Below are 24,081 nucleotides of genomic sequence, written 5' to 3'. Positions count from 1 at the left end.
ATAAAAAAAATGGGAAAGCTAAGTAAACTGGCAGTATAGCAGCATCACAAGCCATTTAGGCTTTAGTCACAAGAGGTACTTCTGAAACAATCTGCTTCCCTGCCCCCACGTTTAGAATCCCCACATCTGGGCTGTAGCACTTCTATGGGGAGTATTGCAAGGATCAAAACAGAAATATTGAGAAAGCATTGAATGAAAAGAGAGGGTAGTGAATACTTCAGCAGAAAAGGGAGCGAAGCTCTCTGTAACATCTCTTTTAATGCAGAACTCTTCTTTAAATCTGAACAAAATCAGAAGTGCTACAAACTTTGATCTTATGTAACAAAAGAACTAAAACGTGCTGTAAATGTAAAACATGAGACTATCTGAAGCAGCAAAGCATAAGTAAAAAATGTATTAAAAGGCATATTATTTTTGCATTTAAAAATGAAATGGTTCACGACCTCTTGTATACATTTGTATTTTGGAGATTACTGATTTGATTTGAAATTTTTAATGTCTCGGCCTCCAATAGCTAAGAGAGCAAAACAAATTCTGGCTCCTATGCAGACAGCATGTGAACTCCCAGATGCATTCAGGGGTTTTTCATTTTAAGGATGCCCGTTTTCAGAACTAAGCTGTAAAGTTTGTGTTGTGGTGATGTCTCCATTAAAACTTTTGTGTTTAAATGTTTCCTCTCTTAATAAAGTCAAGAACCAAAATGTAAACTAAGTTGGCTTTTCTCACACCATCCTCCCTTCCAAAAGAACTTGGAGCAGTAAGAATACAAAAGCTACATGAGCTCAAAGATAGCATTTCAAGAGGTACGAAGCCATGTTTTCAGCTGAGGTTCCTAGATGAGGCCAGCCATCTCTACCCTACTTCAGGGGTTCGCCCGTTCTCTTTTCCTGCATATTGTCTTTTTGGGAAAGCTTGTTTCTAAGGAAGGCAGGGTGCAACTATGTCTGGAACCTTACACCTTCTTACTCATTTACCATGGCTTTTGTTTCTCGGAAGAGAGGAGCAGAACTAGTGTGAGTTCTTTGTAGACTGGAAAGCTATGCCTATGAATTTCTGTAATAAAAAATTAAGATATTCCTGTGATGGGCTTTACCAAATAGCTGGGTTAGACAGTAAGGCTCTTACACTAAGTAGTACACAATATTATGAAAACAGGAACCACACAAGTCGCTGACGGACATCAGTCATAAATGTATATGTGGCATGTCCATATATGACATTTTTGGGTTTGCTTCTAAAGGTTTTAGAGAGGATATCAGCTCAGCTGTAATTTCTTAGTTCCTAATGACCTTCTCTTTGAGGAAAGTTTCCGTGAAGGTGGCGATTGCATTTGTTTATCTGATGCATCTTGCACTGGTGAGAGGGTTAGCTATAAAAGACAGTTTTGCGAAGTTTCAAGTTCCAAGGGCCTTTTCCTGCCCTTGGAATCATTTGGGAGCTATTGACGTTTCAATCTGAGAATGTGATGCTTTAGTTCCAGGTGACAGAGTTTGTTCCCAGATTTTACAAGGAAGTGAAATCTTTAAGATGCCTATTCGTGAATTAGACCTTTTACTTTCTTAGGTAACCTCCTTTGTGGGAAAATAAGATGATACAGAAAATAACTCTTTCACCAAAATGCACCTATTTCCCAGCTTATTGGGAAGATAATCCCCATCTCTTTCATGCTGTTCGTTTCCCTAGGCTCCTCCATTTATTATCTTCTCCAGTATACTTTACCTGTGCTCCGCTACTAGCAAAGCCACCTACTTCTGCTGCTAGGTAATCAAACTCTTGTAAAGATTCCTCCTAGATACCAGGTTTAAACTTCATTTAATTTGCCTGAGCATCAGAAAGAGCAGCTCTCTGGACTTCTGAATCAGAGCAGAGAAAAGCATCTATTTGGGATTGGAGCTGCTTTCTAACTTTCTCTCTGCTGAGGCAGGCAGCAAAGGGAAAGAGGTCCCATTATGGATGTCTGAGCAGTTTTGTGCGACAATGCTGCACAGCACACCCCTGGCCTCAAGACACTGAATTAGGCTGAAATACTCAGGATCAATTATTGAAGCTCGAGACAGTCCTGGAACCTGGGAAAAGGCAAAATCTAATGTGTACTTCCATTTCCAAGTTTCCATTAGATTCCACAATTTTAAACTACATAAACAAAAAGAACCCATAAAAATTACTTTATATGGGAAATGTTCATAATTGAAATAGAATCAGAAAAAAGAGTTTCCAAAACCAGCTGTTCTCCCATTTTAACTCCAGTTCTAAGCATAAGCCCAAATAGGACTTACAATTCTCACACTTCAGGTTTTCAAAGAAGCTGTAATCTGTGACTAAAAGTATGGCCAATTAACCACAGTTTTATGTTTAGCTCTGCCTTTTGCCTGGAATATTTTACAATTTTGTTGATTCAGCTCTTCCTGATGCTGTTTCTTCTTCTCAGAAGATCTGCTAGTAAAATCTTTTTGCCTAAGCTCTCATTAAGGACCTCAAGAATAAACAAACATCCCCAATGTGGACATAATATCTTTGAAAACGTGGTTCTGTCTTATGCGGGCACAGTGCTGGATGGCACAGTCCTGTATTACTTTTATTGTTCTCTCGGCGGTTTTCATCTACAAAACCAACAGGAGTTTCCTTTGAGAATGAAGATCATTACAGGAGTAGAGCCACTAGCAGCACACGTGTGTGGGCCACCAACTTCCCCATCATTTTCTCATTCCACAGATACATTTATAGTCATCTGGCCCTCCTCTACAGAGGATGGGAGATGAAGACTTTTCTGCACTGCAGAGGTGGGTCTTGCCAGCAGTTTAATTTCTGTGGGGCTCTTAGGACTGTTTGGAGATTTTTGTCCTTTGGTGGAAGACTCATCCTTTCTCTTTGTCCATTAATGGTGAACAACTGTTATGCTCATCCCTGCCATGTCTAAGAGAGAAAGTGGTGGTCAGACCTGACCATAATATATCCCTCTACAGGGAGACTACCCAAAAAAGGAAAAGAAGGAAGGACTGTTCACTTTAGCTTACAAAAATGGTGCTCAAAGAAAACAAATACAGTTAGCTGATTATTTTAGAAGTAGGTGAGAAGAAAATATAAATGTTGCATTCTTCCCATAGCTAGTAAACGGTCATGTAGTGATTGTGCCTTATTTACACGTACCAGTCTATATTGATTATGGTATCTTTGGTTACAACTACTGGGCCGTATGCAGATTCACAGTACTGATTCTTTAAAAAAAAAAAAAAAAAAAAAGGTTTCAGAGCTGTGTTACAAGAGTTAGGAATGACAGCTTTTACATGCCTGTTATTAATATTATTTTTTTAACAGCATCCAGAGCACTGACAACAGATCGTTGACCTTCCAGGTGACTAGGTGCAAGTTTGGGCTCAAAACAGTTTTTATAAAATATACATGAAACTTTATAAATATATACACCATTTGTTCTTTTCAGACTTGAAAATGATAGCATGCTGAAATATTTGTACAAAGTTTGAACGCTGTTGTCACCCAGTGAAACTTTGGTCTCAGAACATCTCTCTGTTTTGTAAGTCAGCAATGAGTTGCTCAATTTAAATGAAGGCTTTGTTCTGACTCATTTTAATCATGCAGATAATCTCAAAAGAAATCAGAAGTGATCTGGATTTGACCCAAATTCCATACCTTCTTTCTACCCATATATGAGTGTACTAAGGCACAGAAAAGTGAATGTACGTACAAAATGTCTAATTGCATGCTGGTTTTTTCCTTGACTTAACCAAGAGAAAAGTAACAGAACACTTGGGTACTACAAGATTATTTATGAAGTTCACTCCTGTAAGAAACTGTGCTTAGGAGAGGAAAAGGTTAGTTAGAGGAGAGAAAAACAGTTTTGTGCAGTCAGTGGTCATGGCTGGGGAAAAAACTGTGTTAAATATTGCCAACATTTACTATGAATTTAGAAGTTATATTATTGAAATCTGTACCTCAGTATAAACCAAAAATGGTGGTAGCCCAGAGGCTATAAACTCCACAAACCTGTACATTGCTAACAATATTTTAAATAAACCTCTTCAAACTCTACAGACCGCTTGCTTTTAATGCATTTGGAACAGATATTTATTGAATCTATTTTCAATTATTTTAAGCAAAGTGTTTGATACACCTTAACTGACCATGCAACTGTGCAACAAGTTAGCATCATTCTCCTATTACCAAATCTGCTATGCCAATGATTTTTTTTAAACAACTGTTGCAAAACATACTGTCAGACTGCGAACGCAGAAAACTACTAACGGAATACTTGTCTGTGTAACGGGATAACAGACAAGTTTGAATTCCTTTCCCCTCTGACAACCTGTTTGAACAAAATGGAGGAGGAAAAAAGGAAGCATAATTACATGAGAAGTGGCAGCAGTGTTGGTTAAGGTGGTGCCATCTGACACAGCAGACATCTGGCTCAAGGTTGGGGAAGGTGTTTCAGAGCAGTCAGTAGTATCATAGCTACAAGTCTGCAGCTCATCTAGAATGGCTGTGGAGGACTCACTCACTGTGCGGGAGGAGCACTCACTCATGGCAGAATCTGTGCTTACAGAGGCTGTTTCGTTCCTGCGGATAATACTTTCAGAAGCTAGGTATGGGCATTTATATGAAAATTGTGAAAGGGCTGGGGTTTTGTAAAAGCGTGAAGGCAAAAAATCATCAAGCGTTGGCAAAGAACATGGTACTAGATGGGTGCCACTGTCTGGTGAGAAAGAGGCTCTGTTAACTGGTACCACAGGAGGAGGAAGAGGCAGTGGAGAAGCTTCTGTTGCTGTTTGTCTGTGTGTCTGTGAAGCATTTACCTCCATCACAGGGGCAGTTACTTTCTGGTTTCCAAGCTGAGATTTGAGGAAAAAAAATAAGAAAAGAAACAGATTACCAAATGAATAAAAAACTTTTCCCTTTGCCTCTTGCTGTGTGTAGGAGAATTACAAAAGCGTAAGTTTTTCAGCAGCCCGAGGAAGTTCACATTCACATGGATTAGGAAATAAATCAACCACGCTCTATATTAAAGTAGGAAAACATGAAAGAAATGAATGCATCAAATACTAGCGGAAGCAATGCCAGAAACCATAGTGTGCTGGGGATGAATACTCATAATGTACTGCATATATTAATGAAATCAGTTGTGCATCGAGAAGGTTCACATTATTTTATACTTCACATAAATATGAGGCTAGAGAACGCCATGTTCATTTTGTTTGTAAAAGGAAAAAAGGATCTGCAAGTCTGATTTCTGTAAATGTTGCTCTCTTTTGTGTCAAAGGACAGGTATCATTTTGAAATTAACTGTAATATACAGATGGGCAGGACTGCAAGCTAAATGGGAACACTAATATTGAATATTCATATGATCTGCAAGCAATAGGTTGTGGACTTTTTTGCCTCTTGTGACTGAATACATCTTCTCCACTGCCTCTCTAATAAAAATGTTTGGATGATCTTAGAATTTCCAAGCACCCTGGAAGCACCCTGTCAGCCTACTGCATAAGGTGCACGCATAGGAGTCTTTTCAACATTAGAGGACACAAGGATTGTTAGGATAACTGGTATAAATCTGAGGAACAACAAAGATTGGGAGCACAAGAACAGGACAGGGATGACTTCGTACTGAAACAAAACACGCTAATTGTTTGGCTTCAGCATAATTCCTTAAAAGTATAAGGGAAGGTCCTCATGAGAGTGCTTCTGGAAACTGCCACACAACGTATGAGCTTATGTTCTGTTATTGCAAACCAGACACAGGACACTGGGTTTAAACCAGTCCTGAAACTGGCTTTTTGCATCTGTAACTTCTTTTTGAATTAAAGATACATGAAAAGCATGTTGGCATCCAATCTTTGTTAAACAGCTGCACAAGTCCTTCTATACTGCCTATTAGCCACAAGCTTTCAATCAATTCCTGAAGTACGTCAAAATACTGCCTACTTCAGCACTAATGGTTTCACTTTTGATAGGGCTGAGGAACTCTGGAATAGCTGCAGGGAAAGAGTGTTTGGGATTTTAAATTTATGTAAAATAGAGGACAGTAAGATACCATATGCAGTAATTACTACTTAAAAAAAGCAACATTTACTCATAGATATCACATTGTTACCAATAATATTATGGTTATTTCCTATGCTCAGAATAGGCAGATGTCTTTAATCTTTCAAAAAATGTTTCAAGCCATCAGATTAAAATGCCATTTTGGCATTTTAATCCAAAATCTGAAAATATCTTCTAAAGCCCTTACGGAAGACTTGGAACACAACCCAGATTGTGCTACTTATGAGAAGTCACTGGGGGTCCAGCTCCATAATTCTTGCTGAGATCAACTGGAATTTACACAAATAACCTTACTGAGGTCAATGGGACCATCCCTATGAATAAGCATTTCAGAAAAGAACCTTAAGTATGTGAACAGATATCCATCACTTGTTCCAAATGGTTCAAAAGAACTCTTTGGCATTACTGGACCTCTGGGATACACAAAAATAGCCAGAAGCTGCTGTTAAAATCTGCAGTTAAAACAGTGAAGAAACTTAGTCAAACAGCTTAAAATCCCACTCTTATTCACAGCAATGTTTCAAATCTACAACTGAAAAAAAAATCTTTCCATAGAGTAAATCTGAACAGATTACTTCTTAATCAGAAAATCAATAATTGAGTGTATGACTGTAAAAGGAGATATGAGTTTTAGAGATAACTAATTTGCCAATGGAAACTTCAAAAGAACAATGGAATACTATTAATCATATCAGATTCAATCATATGCAGATGTGAAACAGCCAGTTATACAGCATAGTATATCGGGGTTTAAGGTGCGTGCATATACGTACACATGTAAGAAACAGTAATTTCACCTCACAGATACATAAAAGGAAGACAGAACCATCATTCATGATGAATTTCATCATCCATGTCATAATTCAAGATTTCCAGCAAAAGACATGAACCAGGAGATCATAATGCAATTATCAGGCAGAGCCAATATGAAGCTCTGAAGTTCTTGAGACCAGATATCCTCTGAGCATCCCCAGAAGAAAAGTTACATATGACTGAGCCAAAATATGTAAATTGATCTCTAAATTGTTAAAGTAACAGGAAATTTTGGAGACTTGAGAAACCTAGTAAGCCTTTGGCTTCAAACTGAGAAGACTGCCTGCATGCTTGAGAAAAGAAGGGATGGACAACACAAGAACAGATACTCAGGGTGCATCCAGAGAGCTAGTGAAATTGAGTTCTTAAAGAATTAAATTCATTGTGTTTGGCAAATAATAGCTGATTTCATCAAGCCAAATTCTTAAAAAGAATATAAAGTTATCATTCATACAATGTGGGTAGAAGGAATGCAGCAATTCTAGGTACTGACTCCCAACATGAAGCTTCTCAGCTTTGTAGAGTAAAACTTGAATATTTTGCCTGGTTCTAGAATTCTGTCATAGGTACAACCATCACCCTGGGAAAGAGTGGCTGAAATGGTGATTTAAAACAGCATTATTTTTGAAAATAATTTAAAAAACATGGAGTGTTGATAAACTCTAAACAGATACGTTTGGCTACTACTAACCCATATTTTTCATCACTGTGAAAAATATGAGAAGTATATGGCTGAATGCATTCCAGAAAACTTTTAATACCAGTTCCATTCAGTGTGCTTCAGATTAGGTTTGTTATTGTTATAGCACAAGAAATGCTAGCAGAAGTCAGATGGATTAAATGCCAAACAAGTACTTAATCAATTAGATTGATGAAAAACAAGTTAGACTACATAATTTTCTTGGGTTGTGGAGCAACACTTGATAAAGAGAGATAAACGTCATCACAGTCTTGAAGTGAATTGAAGGTCTCAAGCGCAGCTTTCTGCTGGTCCTTAGAAATGTTCACTTTCCATCAGATAGTAAAACGTCAGGCCTGAAGAATACAGTTGCTACCCAATTCACATGAAGTAGACAGGTGACCCTAGTATGGGTTTCAAAACCAGTCATCTATCATTTTAATGCAAGATCTGTGGGCAGTGGTGCGAGGTTACTAATGACACCAAAGTGCTGGCCTTGCTTCAACAGTCAAGACACAGATAAGGAGACTCAGAGATAAGTGAATAAACTCATTTTGTTAATACATAGCAGAGTTTAGTAGTCAACAATCAAATTACACCCATACACTTGCACAAATGGGTAAAAATACCTCTATTTTTAATCGTTGAAAGCTGATGTCAAAATCTCCAAACTGATGCTACAAGTTGTATTCCTATGCCCATTTTTACTGCCTAGCCCTCTTATTCTAAACTCAGTATAAGGAGGTGGAGTTCAGCCCTTATGCAAAACCACACTAGTGATACAGAACTTAAAATGAAAATTATGTGCTCAATTTTCTTTGCTTGCCGTCTGTCCCCGAAACATTGAAACCTTCTTCTCTCCCTTCTGCATCACTCAATGTATTGTCAATACCTAGCGAACAGTAATGTATTAGACAAACCGATTCAGAAACAATTTTTTGAATTCCAGGCTTATTTTCCTTGATTGACTTGTCTACAGCTATAAGGCTGGCAAAAGAAACACTTTCATAAACATCTGCTATAGTAGTTTCTATTCCTCCAGGACACCAGGACTAAACCAAGTGTTCACTCATCTGTGGAATTCAAACAAACAGGGCAAATGTTTTGCATCCTCAGTTTTAGAGAGCAGTATCTAGAACAAGAGGACACTTATGAACCCAGGAACAAAATGAACATAAAAATACCAGGTGTTTATTTCAGAAGATGCAGCTCAGAATTCTTCATCAGTTTAGAACTTTTTCTTATAAGAAATTTGGACAACAGAATTTACCTCCATCGGTCTCATACTAAGAAATACTAATTTCTCTGTTGAAATAGATTAGGTTATTTCTCCCATACCTGCAGTATGGTACAGAGCAGCAGCATCTCTCGAGACTGTAATAATGTAAAAAACCTAATATTGAGTAACTTGAATGCTTCTCTTTTCATATATACTTTTAAGGGGTTTAACCTTTCTCTGAGTAGGAGTGTTTACAAAATGTCACTTGGAGAGTCATACCACACTTCTGCTTGCTCCTAGAGTTTCAGCAGATAAGCTCTGAAACAAAGTGCAAATAGGAGCACAAACATAACAAGATACATTAAAAAATACTGCAAAATTGTTGTGCATGAACTTGGACCATACAAGCTCTCTCTTGGCTGTATTTTTCCATACTTTGTGACATAATATAGTTGTACGTGTTCCCTACACACATAGATACCCACACATGCACAGAATTTCTCATTCACCACCTCTTAAGAAGTGATGATTAGCCAATCTTACCTCATTCTCTTCCACATACATAAACCCAGATGCAGAGGGACAGTTGTTTGTTTTTACAGCGCCTTTCTAAATGTATTTGGGTTTTGAGAGTTTCTGTGGCAGCTTTGAACATTGCTGGTGGGCCTAATCTACAGTCTGAGAGCATCCCTAGAGGATATAGCTTAACATAACAACCTATGATCTGCATATATAAAAGTATTTTAACTGGTGTACAAAGTCCTGTAGAGATTGCAAATCTAAAACAATTTTAAAAATGTAAGTACTATCATGCGTAATATACTGAAAGTTAATTTGTCTATGTGAGAGAAATTGTGAACTTTGCAAATACCATGAGATAGAGAGCTAAAGGGGATAATGATTTTTGGCATTAGTTAGAACAGTTCCAAGATTTCAACCAGAGATCTGAGTCGGAAAATAAATATTTTTAGACATATAGCTGTAGCCTTTATTTCTAACTGTAGCCCATGGCATCTTGGCTTTGGGACCTCACCTGCTGCAGAATTTTGCACCACCTCACATGCTGGTTTGTACTCTAGTTTTAGGCATGTATTTTAACATAGAGCTAGCAAAACCCCCTGGCTCCATGACTCGATTGAGATGCCAGATACACCTCTTCATACTAATGTTTAGAATTTATTTCAAAGTTGAACATCAAGGAGGATGTCAGCTGAATTTTGCAAGGAAGAGATCAATAAATGGATGCAGTTTGAAAAGTTGGCTACATTCCTTAATGATCCCTGTGATCAACTGAAATTTTAATCATTTTATTCAAAGAAGCCCATTTGCCAAATTTCTGATCATTCTTCCCACACACTGAAACCAAGGAGAAGGCAGAAAAGTAAGTGTAGGATTGCCAAACAAATCACAGTGACTTTTCTGACTTTTGTCAGCTCATAGTGAAACTAAAACAGATTCTAAAATAAAAAGAAATTGCAAAAATGTGTTTTGACTTTTAAAATTCTAAAAAAAAGTAGCTAGAATTCTTTTTAGTCATTCTGATTACAGTTTGAGTATTATTCTGGATCATAAAAAAGGTATTTCCCCTAATTCTTGTTAGCTGTCATAAAACTACTTTCTGTTTGAGAGACACTTTTGATTTATCTGAGCATATATAATGCATCATATTGCTAACAGGCAGAGCAATTATTTTTAAGTGAAAGGAAAACATAGACGCATAAATTGTATTGGCCACACCTACACCTGTTCTACTGTCTGACCGTATCCCTTGATGCCCATATTTAAAAGGCTTGCAAGCCTGCCTCCTATAATCTGCATACCTACCCTATCTACCAGAAAAAGCTCTTGCTCAGTCTTCATTACTGTATCTGACATGATTTATTTACTGTGGCTCTTGCTTGAACTGACTCGTTCTACTTGACAAAAATCACTAAGTAGGAAACTTCTTCTCAAGGTTAAAGCAACTTGTTTTTCTCAAAATGTTCTAAATTTTATGTAGCCTAGTAGAAGGGTTTAAGATGATAGTTTTGTCTCTAATCTTAAGGAGGACAAACGTGATCAATTCTTCTGTGCTCCCATTTGTTAATGGAGTAAATTCAAAAGGAGCATTGCAAATTGTTGCCATATAATTTCACAGAGCTTTGTTCTGATCAAAATTTTTACTTGGGAGTTGAAGGGGGGAGTTGGCGTATTACAACTTGTAAAACTATCCTGTAGCTAATTCAGATATTTGTGGCTTCCAGAGTAAAGACCTGGTTGAATGTGATGCTCTGAAAGAACCACAGACTGAGAGAGCAGATGTGTTACTACTATTGACAATAGGGCTGTCAATGGACTTTAAGTTTGCAAGATTGTGCCGTATTTACTTCAGAGTAGCCCCACTGATTTCAGGAGAACTAGATGAACACCAATACACCACGATGGGATCCTCGCTCAGACAAAGCTTTGAGGTAGATATGCCTAGACCTATAGCAATCCCTACCTCCAACCGAAGGGCTTTCAAACTCAGATAAGCTGGTATATTGGTAGATATACTAGAATAATTAACTTTTTGAATAGAAAATTCTTAACGTGACTAGGTAAAGCAGAGTAGAAATGACAAAGTTTATTCAGAGCTCTCCTTTTGCCTAGTATGTATCTGCTGCTGCTTTATTGCTCCCAGGCTTATTTTATTTGACTCAGCAACTTTCTGAATGGCGATAAACCCTGCTCAGACTCCTCTGGTCCTATACTGTGTGCTTAATGCTCCCTTTTCTCATAGATGAGATCAGTATAGTTAACAAAGAATTTTCATCTCAGTAGGCATAGGGTATAGGGGAAACAGAGGGACTTAAAAGTTCAGTGCCTTGTGATACTTCATGTAGAGGTGGTTGACAAAAGATTTAATCAACCCATTTTCTTTAAAAAGCGCTATTGCACAGGACACATAGGAAACAGCAGTGACTAGCCTTGCAGAAAACACCGACTGAGAAAATGTATTTTTTGGTGGCCCTAGCAAACTGGCAGAGCTGCATTTGTAGAACCCCCCAACCCAACCCTTTTCTATCCATACTTGATCCTTCCAGCACCTATGGCAGCATAAAGCTTTAATGCAAGCCCCTCTAGGAAGAGCCACTTAAGCAGATGCATCACCTACAATTCACTAATTTCCTATTGTGCATTTGAACTCCATAAAGTGCTCACAGAGGAACAAAGAAGTCTACCTTCCAGCTCATCTGGGTTTTGTTGTTGTTTTTTTTTTTTCAATACCCTTCCAAAAACTTCAGGTTTTGTTCAGTTCTCTTTTGATCCATATGACAGGTAGTTTTACCCAGAAAACACAAGGTCTAACTTTGATAATGTAAGTATAACTAAACAGAGGGTTATTAAGTGATTCATGAATGATCTAAAATAAAGGATGGAAAAATTAAATATACCACATGGCATTCTGCAGCCTGTGAAGAAGGAAGAACTGTAGACTTTTGTCCCAAATCCTTTGAAGACATCTTTGAAGTGTCTGGAGAAATACTAGGTGGATGTTCTTGGATTTCAGGCTCTGCTTTATTGTCAGGGATGGGAGCTATCTGAATGGAAAGAGATGCTGTGTGTATCTCAGGCACGGGGTTACAGGCAGGTGAGACAGGCCTTTGTGGAAATACTGGCACTTCAACAGGCTTGAGCTGTTGCTGTGTATTACAATGAATGCTACTCGCTGGGTCACGTGTCCGGGTTAATTTCAGGGTAGATACCCTACGTTTTTGAGACTGTTGCCTTTGGCCTTGATGGAGAGTAGTACTAATATCAGCTACTGTGCTTGTGCCTGCACTGGAGATTGAAGTCAGTGGTTTAATGATTTTTTGTGCATAGGACACACTTGTGTTAGATATTTGAGAAGACATTGTCTTCTGGACAGACTTCTCGTTAGTGTAATAGGCAGTATCTGTGGGAAGGTGCTTAGCTGGACCAGTTGTTACTGCCTGGAGATTAATTTCGTTCTTGTGATTAGTTACTCTTGCTTTCCGAAAACTTTCTTTTCTAGGGGGGGGCAGAGGTGCCTTATTTGCCAAAAGCATCCACACAGAGCAAAATAACATTGAAGAAGAAACAGAAAGAAAGTAAATGTTAGCAGGAGATATAACTCAGTTTGACTTTTATCTTTAAATAAAGGAACTAGCAACTTAAGGGGCTTCATCCCAACATTGCTCAATTCAATGGACAATTGAATTGGTCAGGTTCCCACCACCTTTTGCTGTGCAGGGCTGTACAGCTTGTGTTTAGAAAGCGAGATGTTCCATTTGCTCAGAGTGAACTGGGATCAGAAGGGAGCCCACAATAGTCCATTTTCTTTTAAAAAACCAATTATTACACTGACTAAGAGTTATTACTGGGAAATTGTTCAGATATGTAAGTAATTTCCAAAATGTACTCCATGATCTTAGATAACCAGCTGTTATTCACAGGTAACACACATATATAAAACACAAAGAGCCTCTTAAACCTTGCAATTAAAATAGTAACAGAGACAGTATTGACATTGGTATGTTGATCTTTTTTGGACAGATAAATATGTTTCCAAGTTAACTGGGGTTTTTTTAGAGTGCTCTAATTATATTGTTCTGCAAAACAGGCAGAAACATTGTCTACCTTATAATTAATCAACCTTTACCCTCAGATATTATTTTGATGACTGATGCATTTTTCCGAGTGTAAAATATTAATAAGTACTCTTTGAAGTCTGGGAACACTCCTAGAAAGCTTTTATTTGTGTATGACCTACTTTTATTTAGCTGGCTGTCTTGTTCACTGAAAGCAATTTCTGGTAATTAACCTGGAGGCATGCATCCTGTGTGGAGTATACTTTATCTATGCAGTAAAACAGTTTGTAACGACCCATATGAACAGGTGATTCGCACTATCTGGAAGATATCAGGACAACGTTCCATAGAGGTATCCCATCTATACATGCTATCCCCCAAGAATAACCCACACACAAATGCCAAAGCATGAAACTTGGTGTGTTCAGTTTTACCTGAGTTGGTGATTTTTTATCCTGTAGATTTGGCCGCACGCTCCTAAAACCTTTTGCTGTAAGAGATGAACTGCTAGCATCTCCATTCAGTGTCTCTCTACTTCCATCATTGTAAGATCTCCAAGCTTTTGTGAGGAAAAAAGAATCAAACGATTTTTTTTGTGATTAGTAGATCTCTATATTGCCATCATCGTAGCAACCCAGATATTAAACAAACTGTGGAAAAGTTTAGCTACTACACAGCTGACATTGCTGCTGTTATCACCATGGAAGTTATGAGAACAGGGCTAAACCTGCCACTTTACAAAATATTTACCTTTAAAATTTAGAAAACTCAAGCATTGACAATGCTGCTGGTAGCAGTTTGATATCTCCCCACAACATTCATACAGACTATGGATTTTAACCTTGGGAGTCCTTTTGAGATGTTAGTGCTTCAGCCCTTGTATAAAGCAGGCTGAAGCACTTTCACAGATTAGGTTCTTGAACTTCACAGCTGCGTTGGATTTTGAAAAACATCCCAGCTCACGTAAAGTTAGTTGGTCACAGCAGTTTCACCAAATTTCACCACAGTACCCGATTAGTTGTTCCAAGAATGCATCTTGTTTCCAAATCTGAATGACATCTCGATTTTCCAACCAACCAACCATGTTTTGTCTCTATCCTCAGAGCTGAAAAGCGCTCAGGACATTGTCCAAACATAGAGGAAGATACTACCCTGCCTCAACAAGTTACAGATTTGAAGACAAAATATTGTAAGAGGCTGGGAAAAGTAACACATTATGTGAGCAGGCTGCTAAGTGGGGTGGGCAGAACTTGCAATCCTGAGTAAGGGACTAAAAATGAAATAGCAAGTGCCACTGAAGCTGAAGGTGGCAAATTAGCAGTCTGTATTCTCCCACACAATTCATTTTCTGACAACATATACTGTCTTATAGGAAATATCGCTTTCAAGTGAGACCTGAATTTGAGGTCTTAACCACTTGCAATTATTATTATAATTTCAGTGGTGCTTTCCTTAAAGAATGTGGAGGTATGGAGTGATGAAATCAAATAAATGGAAGATTGTTATAATTCATCCACTTACATGGTATTACACTGACGCATAAATAACACAGTGTTTTATTTACCTGAATCTGGAGACTGCGAATCAGACCCTGAAAAAGAAACATCCGATATTAATTTGTGTTAGAAATAAAAACATGATGACACAACTTGAAAAATATATAGGAGTCTTTTTGTTCAGTTACCTAATTCCCTCCTGTTACCTAAGCACACCTCAGAATATTAGACCACAGGTAACTGTGCAATGTTTATTGCACAAGTTCTACAGAAGGTTACAGCGTGCTGAGAGTTACTGTTATTTAATCACCGCTATTTCAGACAGCCAATAATAAACAAGCATGTGCCGTGGTTTTTTTTCCAGTAAATACTGTGATATACTACCCTCTAAAATCTAGATATCAAAAGAAATATCATTCCTTTAAGATGAACTGGAAAGGTTTAATTCAAAACCAAGAAAGATGCCTACAGATTCTGTCAGGATTTTCTCTCCCCCTTCACACCAGAATGTGTGATGCTTTCTTCACCACTTCAAAGCAAAACACAGAAACTGATACATACATACTGCCAACACAGAACAGATTGGAAATTCTGGTGGGTTTTTTGATTATTTGTAGATATATTAGTATTTTTTCTCCTAAAGAAACGAAAATTATGACATCTCTAAATGAATTAAAAATATTTTTAAGGTACAATAATTGTAGTACTAAGAGCACTCTTTATCACTAATTTATGTGCAACAAAGCAAGACACTAAGAGGCTTGTATTGCATGCTAAAATGAAAAAAAAAATTGTTAGAAGGGTTGCTAAGAAATTAGAACCCTATGTATTCTTAAATTTACATACATGCAGTAATCACAATAACTCTTCCATTATCCTTACAAAGAGTAGCAACCAACTTTTTAATTTGCTTCATAAATTCTAACAGTTCTTATTCCTGGGGATTAGTCTTATATTTGAAAAGATCTACAAAACAAGGACTTTATCTTGCAATTATTTTCTGGCTCATTCTTTATTCAGCTTCCTGTATTAAACTTGTTTGGTGTGAACACTGCATGTTCAGATTGGTGTAAATTAGTCTACACCGCTCAAGATTCTTTACTGATTTATACCTACAACTACTTAATTCACCAGTGAACCTGGGCAGCTGGTACCCATTAAGATTTAATTTTGCAAAACCAGACATGAGTATTGCTAAGAAGCAGTTCTGCCTGTCTACTGAATATTCTGCATGTTTTTATTGTTTTAAACATTTTTAGGAAAACATGCTTGATAAATGATTTTTTTCAAGTTAATCTGGCTTCTGAAGATCATTTTACAACAACATTCAGGTTCTTTTCCTTTGAGAAGAGTTTTTAAAGCAATTTACAATGAAGTTTTTAATAAACAAAACCTACTTTTCATGCTATGTTATCTTGAAAAAAACAGGGGACATGAGACCCAAAATATGTGTCAAAGGCAAAACTAATTTATAAATAACTGTTTTTTCCCAAGTCTTCCTAATTTTTTTCATTAATGGCTACGAAGCATAGGCAGAGAGAAATTAAGACTGCTTTTTAAAGAGCATTGTAGAAGTAAGTAACAAACCTGTCAGTGGAATAGAAAATACGGTTACCCTTCTCCTTGCAGAGTAATATTGCAGGAATGCATAACACTACAGAAAAGCCATTCAGGAGTAGTATCTCACTGGTTAGCGGTTATACCTGAGGCCAGTAGGTTTGGAGAACTCTGAACTCTCTTCACAGCTGTTAATGTGACAGACATTGCAGCACGTTTGCGAGCACACCCACCGCTATCTGGAAGCACAAAACAATACAGACAGCAGCCCCAGACAAAGAGAGCAAGCACATGCAACATATCACAGTGTGAGATATGCCAAACGTACATGAAAATAAGCATGCAGTTAGGGAACTGCTGCAGGAATGTGTAAATTTGCAAGTTTTGCAGATTAGCAGAATACATAAAATTTCACAAGCTTTAAACAACAATAAACCTCACAGAAAACAAGTAAAGAAAGCAATATTTAATACTTAATCCACTAGGGAACATATACATTCTGTTACCTGAAAGACTGCTTAATTATAGCTAATTAGTAAAAACAAACAAGTAATCAAGATGAAGGATTAAGCATTCCAGAGTAATATTAATCAATAATCTGCACTGTAAAATCATTTCATTGTATGCATTAGAAAGGCACCATTCATAAACTAAGCTTATGTTTGATCAGCTCACAAAGTGCTTTTGTTTAGTCTTCTGGATCCTTTAAGCTCAAGAAACAAAATTACTAAGGATGGCATAATTTTTTTGTTGTTTTGGTGGAACATCCTTGTTCTGCCTCCCCCTTTTCTTCTTTATCTAATGGAAGATAAAAAAATGCATGTCTGGAACCCAATAACATCCCGAGGGAATGACTAGAAATCTGAAATCACTCCGAACAACCAGGAATGGAAAAAACCTTTCTTCTGGATCTTGCATGACTCCTTTGTTTCCTTACTCTCTGCTCCTCTCTCACTTGGAGCTGTCATTCTGTTTTATAAATATTTTGTTATTATTAGAAGGTAGCTTTCCCACAACTTAGCTCTTTAGCAAGTCTATCAATTGTAAAAGCAAGTTAATAAATATTCTTCCTGATTATATTTAACTAGAATATTTTTCTGCTCTTCAATATAGTAATTATTTTGTTATTACTGAAATTTCATACAGGGCCCCACTGAAGCCAAGAAGAACCACAACTACCATAGAGGCCCTAACGGTTTTTAGGTCTGTGTCCTATGACAGGGAGTTTTATAAAATTATGCTTAAGGACGCCCTGCCACCTATTAGTAGAAAGTATTTCCTATGATAGCAGTAATTTGAGCCACAGAGACATCTTTAACCCATGTCTGCAAAAGAAGTGAGCTCCTGGTATTTCTTTGCTCATTCCAATATTCCCCCGAAATAGCAGAGCCCTCTGGCCACAGGTCTTGCAGGATATGCATTAAGTAGTTGTTAACGTTGGCAAACGTCAGAGCCACTGCCGCAGGTGTAAGCGGTTCCAAAAACTCATTGCCAATTCCAAGTCTCAAGGCAAAAGGCCAAATGATTTCAGTCAGCAATAGTCAAAAGCAATACGTTACCCACAATTAATTTTTGGTGTTGTACATGTGAAACAAAGACAATGGCTATCAAATCTGCACATTTGTTTTAGTTTGCTTGCATAAATATAGAATGGCAATGGTAATTAAAATCACATTTTCCATTCTTGTATTCCCTCGCCCTCCCCGACAAACACCAGAAGTAATTCCAAGGAGATTTGATGATGTGTTGATATTGAGGTTCTGTTCTTATCTGAATATTGGCAGCATACTTTATTTGAGTAACACAAGCTAACAGGCAAACAATTTTGTTATACGGTCACATCTTTTATTCAAAGTGATGCTTTATTTGTATTTTTTCAAGAGCTACCTTCCTGAATTTCAGGATAGGTGGGAGGAAAGGAAGACAATGAGAAAACTGACTACAAATATTTCATCATTGTAACTTCAAGAAATTCTGCTTCAAATTAATTTTTAATGTAACTGAACTGAGTCAGTTTTATACTTAGTGGACCCATTATCTAGCAAAGTGTTGGACATAGCTTCATACAAGATAGCTAAAACAGATGTTGTAACTGACTATATACATATATGCATACAACATTTACCCCTATACATAGAAGCCCATACGCAAGTCTGTAATGGCAGTAACATTCTCAGTATCTGTACAAACTAATGAGAGTCAATGAGCACTCAATTAAGACATAACCACACAAATATACCATATTGAGTTGTGCAAAATTTCTAATAAAATACAAACGTGTGTGGGCAAGCACATATTTATGCATTATGGACTCCATTTTCCCATCTTTGTTCAGGCCAGGTTCCCATTAAGTCAAGGGCATCGTATCTGAATGAGGATCAGAAGAATCTGCACGCTGCCTCAAAAGAGGCAGTTTTCAAACTGCTTCCCTTATCTGCTCGGCCTTACACAGTTGAACTTCAAGAGACTTATTCCAGCCTGTATTCCTTTTTCATAGCTCCACTGAATTTCCAGCAAATACTAACTATATTCACCCAGATTGTTGAAGTCCAAATAACACCAAAAAGCTCAAAGTCTAGAGAGCAGAGAATTCAAAAACAGTAAGGGAGGCTGAATTAAAGATCATCTGCTCATTTCACTTGCAAACTATAAGCAATTAATGTTGCACAGCTGTTACTCAAGGAACAAATGAGGATATGTGAAACAATCTATACAAAATGTATGCATATATAAAAAAATGAAATGTGTGCAAATACGTATACACATAAGCACAATCCTCTGTGCTTTTGACATGACAAGTTCTTCAGGAGTGAGAGTCCTGTCTTCCTAGGTATTGTTTTAACGTTGAAGCAAAGGAGACCTGATCATCTAAGGTCTGCAGGCAATAATAAAATATGAAGTTGGGCAGTAATTCATAATCAAAACAGCTGCCTAAAATGCAAGTCCAGCTCAAATCATGACTTAGCACTGTTGGTGCCTAGACATTCTTTTGCAAGCCCTACATACTCCCATCAAATCAGGAAAAGACAAATAAGCATCCTTAGCAGGTACTTCAGAAATGAATGAAGGAGAAAGGGGAGGTAAGGATTATCTGGTAAGACATGTTTCTGACAGTATCTTGCAGAGCAAGGGCCATATAGGGATGAACTGAATGCTAGGATCAATGCTGCAGACTTACCTTTAAAGAGAGAAAAAGAAAGAGCCACCCACTGACTGGAAAAGACAGGCAAGGTGGTGCCTTGCCTTCCAGCTAGGAGGATGTGTGTATTTGCGTATGTATCCTAACTGTCTCCATGGTGGGGCTCTGGATGCTCTCTTCCTCTTGTTAGCTCACCATTCAGCTCCTCTCCCTTTGCCAACTGCCCTCCTACAATTTTTCTTTTCAGCCTGGGTCTATTCCTCACCTTTCCTCACTTCTTTCTCTCTCCCTCCCTTAATTCTGTTTCTCTCCACAAATAAGAACTTTAACCCTTTCCTCCTAAATCCACAATCCCAACAACTGCTGCCACTACGGACAGCATCACCCTAAGTGAGCTGTATCTCTATTTGACAAATGGTCTATTGGTCAGGTCCTGCTCCAAAGCAGAATGGAGCCAATTCAAAACACCACCACTTTCATTTAGGAACATGGGGTGGTTTTTTTTTGAAAAGACTGTTTCAGAAAGTCAGTAAAACCAGTGGCATAAACCAAGTCAGCAAAGATGAAAGGATGGTGACCTCTTGTGAAGAGGTGAGAGAGAGCATCCAGGGGGCAGGAAATTTTTTATAAGCTCTTACAGCTCAAAGACAAGAAAAATGGCACCGAAACATCATGTTTGCTGATCATTATTCTATCCACTGTACTTGTGAACGGTACCATCTTCCCCTTTGTCTGCACAGTGAATTCAAGTTTAGAAGTCTTTAGACCAGGGATTCTTACTATTTGCATTCTGACTTTCTGAGGCAAACATATAGTGCTGGATCCAACAGTCCAAGACAGACAAAGCTGCTGCCTCTCCATGTCCCCAGATCCAACCAGCAGTGAGTCTGGAGATGTGCTCCCAGCAGACACATGCACAACAGGACATGTATACACCACATACATACATGGTTGGCCACACAGATCACAGACGCTCAGACCACTCACACTAACACAGATGGCACAATGGCCTCATCCCCCTCCCCGCTCTGGCTGAGCAGGACGAAGGTCCGCTAATGAGAATATATATGCACGCACGTACAAGGTGGATCCTTCCAGCAACTGGGCTCAGACATTGAGTCTGCCACTCATTCCATGCCTGGACCCCAGGGCTGAGGCTCTCCTGAGACAGTCCTGGGAGGGGCCTGGACAAGGGAGGCCCTTGAGCCTCCCTTCCTTCCTTGGGAGTCCTTAATTTGGGTTCCTGCCTGCCCTTGTGCTCCTCTAGGCTTGTGGAGATGGGCCTTTGATGGCCCCTGTGATGGGCCTGGGAGTAGCCTGGCAGGGCAGGCTATTATTTGGGCTTCCCCTCCTGCTACTGTTTCTCCGAGCTCCTTTGTGGGTGTGCAGATGAGCTTTTATCACATAACCTAACTAACATAACATAACATTGACTACACAGGCGAACCTACTATTATTTGGTTCTTTGATGCTGCTAAATTACAACAAATAATGATTAAAAAAGTAATTTTTTTGCAGAATGCCTGAAACACTCGAGCCCACCTAATTTGCTTTAGTGATCTAAAAGTGGCTTCACAATCTATTCAGGAACTCTGCAGGGACCCAAGAATTTCTATTCTTGTCTCCCAGACAAAATGTAAGAGATTAGTGCATGTGATGACTTCCATTAATAAATTTAACAGACACAAAATATTTGCAGTCTTCCAGAACTGCATACTTTTTCACTCTTGGCTGCTCTTTATGTGCTTCATCTACTGCAAAGAGCTAACTTGTTTAATAATTTTAAAATTAGATGCATTTACCAAGTATTATCTGTGTGAAACTCAGCCAAAATTTTTATGGATGGACACTAAGAAACTGTTTTAGCATATTAACTTGTATCCATTCATTATTCCTCAATGCAGTTACCTCTCCCCCAACATCATCTATGCATGCACATATATAGTATGAACAATAAGCACATTTATCCTGTGTTTTAATCTGATGTGAGCTTCATGGGTAGCTCAGGTTTTCTGTGACTTAGGTTCTCAAAATCTCTTACCAAGTTAATGATGCTCATCAAATCTGTAAAGTACTTGAAGACTTGTTGATGAAAACCCCTATATATAGTTTAAAATATTATTCTGTTGATGATTGCTTAGTCTGGGTTTAAAAAGGCACACATTCTATTAGACTATTATTTTTAAATGATGACAGCATTTGAACACCAAAAGGAACTATGAGCCAAAGTACCTTTGGTCCTTTTGAAAACCTCCCCTATACTTTATGTCTATTTCTTTGCTTTTGCGAACGTTTCATTGCCTTATGCCGTTGAATATTCCTTCCTAACATGTGGTACAGAATTAACATCAAATGCTAAAAAATCCCTCCCATATATGGTAGAGTATTGAAAACCAAAGCTCTTAAAAACATTTTCTCTGTAGACAAAAATATCTTCTGCAGGGTTTGCTGGGACAGACTGCCAAGTCTGCAGCCACAGGGAACACTGGATTAGAGGAGCCCACTCTAAGCAGCAGATTTACTTTTTCTTTTTAAAGCTGTGTATATGCTGCTTTGCCACTTCAGCAGTTACTGGCATCGAACTAGAGTGCTCATTTATCTGTAGGAGTAATTAATGAAATGCATATTTTTAAAACAAACTAGTGGCAAACCAATAGTATCTGATAACCTCCAATTGCATCATGCACAAATTGCTGTTATAAAGCAGTGAAATATATATATATTAAAAAAAAAAAAAGAACTGCAGCACTCATTTTATGTTCGGAGACAACATAGTGTAAAAAAAAAAAAAAGAAACAACTAGACCAGAACACCATGCAGAACAGCTTTGACCTCAGTCACTCTCTTCCTTAGTAAAGTGATGCTTTATCAACAGATAGGTGCAAGATGTTCACTTTTACACCCTACTCACTGGATTTTATCTTTTTTTACAGTCAGGAAACAATCTCCATTAATAGACCTGATAGGAAATACCACATTTTTTGTCGATACCTCCTTTTAGTGCAGCTGGCAACACGCACATTAATATCAAGCATGCACAAGATGAAAAATGTTTTCACTGTGTAAGTGCAGAGCAGATTAAAGTTCAGCTTACAATCATGATATCCTTAGATAACTGGAAAGGATTTCAGTGTGTTCAGGTTTTTTAAGTCGGTTTTCAAGGCTCCTGTGTGATCAGAAGACTCCCAATCCCCAATAGAAGTCATTCAGCCACATAGATTACTTAAATCTTACGTCTATTTCTCTTGAGAATTTCTAGCTTATGTGAAAAATCTTAGTACAACATAGAACAAAGTCATACTTCAGAGCTGCAGTGGCACAAACTGGCAATTTACCGCTCTGACACTATCCACATTTTTCAAAGTAGAAGCTATAAAATGACATCTATAATATGATTTTAACTCATGTGATTGCAACGCACAATGTAATCACAGTCAAATGTATGATGATTAGCTGAGTTACTTCTGAAATTACAGTTCTATGAAGCAAGCAGTATTCCAGTACTACCTTAATTATACAGACTGACATGTTTAGGAAAGATGTCTTCACTAAAAATGCAAGAGGATAGGACAAATTTCAAATAGTATTTCCATAAATGAAAAACACACCACCCTGGTTAGCGTCTGTAAAATAATTAAGAACCACCAAAACTTTGGGAAAAAGAACATAAACTCAACTGATAAATGTCATTTCTCCTGCTTATTATATTTACAAATGTAGTGGTTTCAAGTGAGCCAATATATTTTAACTTTGTATTAAAAAATCTGTCTAAGAACCTGGTTCTACTGAGTTCCAGTCATTGTCTGAGACAACAGGAAGGCAGGAAGCCTGATCAATACAGTGGCCTGGATAATGGCAGCCTATACCATGGAAAAGCTAATCCCTTCAACTTAGAGTGTGCTGCTGAAACACCCAAACTGGCTTCAAAGGTAGTTCAGGTCCTCAGGTCCCACTTAACACATTTTGCTTATTTCAAGTTGTCATATCAGTTGTCATGGTGCAGCACTATGGTCAATGATAAAACCAACTGGTTTGGAAAGGACGGATGTGTCTATCCTTGTGCCACATTAGTCTGCAAACCAGACAGTTCACCACTGGAGTATAAAGAGTTGACTGCAACTGAAAATTTACACCTGACATGAGTGAGGCCAGGATTTCATCAGTCGGCTTTCGAGAGGCCTATTCCCATTTCCAGCCAAACCCCGCAGCACAGTCTATTGACTTCAATGATTCAGGAGCAAATATTAGTACGTTGTCACAGATCATGAAGATAACTTCCTACAGAGTACTTCATTTGGTCAATACATCTATCACAGCAACTTGAGAGAAAATACAAATCCCTGTAAGTACAAAATAGTTATCCTCATCTGATTGTGCAAGTGTAGCTAATAATACAGGGCAGTATTTATATGCCCCTTAATTTAATGACTGTAGAGAATGAAAACAAAGCATTTTTAAAGCATGTGCATTTTCTTAGGAAAATGTGATGCTTTAACACCACTTTTCCATAGCTGTTATGTCCTCACACTACGTATTTTTACATAAAACAT

At 37.9% G+C, this 24,081-nt stretch overlaps 1 protein-coding gene across 27 annotated transcripts in view; it reads right to left on the bottom strand.

The window, feature by feature from the left end:
- SORBS2 (sorbin and SH3 domain containing 2) overlaps window positions 1–24,081 on the bottom strand; it is a 263,818-nt gene that overhangs the window by 60,801 nt on the left and 178,936 nt on the right. For 17 of the 27 annotated variants that reach the window (XM_076336382.1, XM_076336381.1, XM_076336380.1 and 14 more), the window contains exons 3-7: window positions 16,539–16,631; window positions 14,904–14,930; window positions 13,774–13,898; window positions 12,182–12,799; window positions 4,365–4,844 (exon numbers count right to left, since the gene is read on the bottom strand). In XM_076336382.1, coding sequence (XP_076192497.1) covers window positions 4,365–4,844; window positions 12,182–12,799; window positions 13,774–13,898; window positions 14,904–14,930; window positions 16,539–16,599 — 1,311 coding nt within the window. In that variant the 5' untranslated portion in view covers window positions 16,600–16,631. The remainder of the gene's footprint in view (window positions 1–4,364; window positions 4,845–12,181; window positions 12,800–13,773; window positions 13,899–14,903; window positions 14,931–16,538; window positions 16,632–24,081) is intronic. The other 10 variants (XM_076336394.1, XM_076336395.1, XM_076336402.1 and 7 more) reach the window with 5 other exon arrangements.

Source organism: Aptenodytes patagonicus, chromosome 4, assembly GCF_965638725.1.
Source record: "Aptenodytes patagonicus chromosome 4, bAptPat1.pri.cur, whole genome shotgun sequence".
NCBI lineage: Eukaryota > Metazoa > Chordata > Aves > Sphenisciformes > Spheniscidae > Aptenodytes > Aptenodytes patagonicus.
Note: the sequence above shows the minus strand (reverse complement) of the source record. Positions and strands in the feature narration are given on the sequence as shown.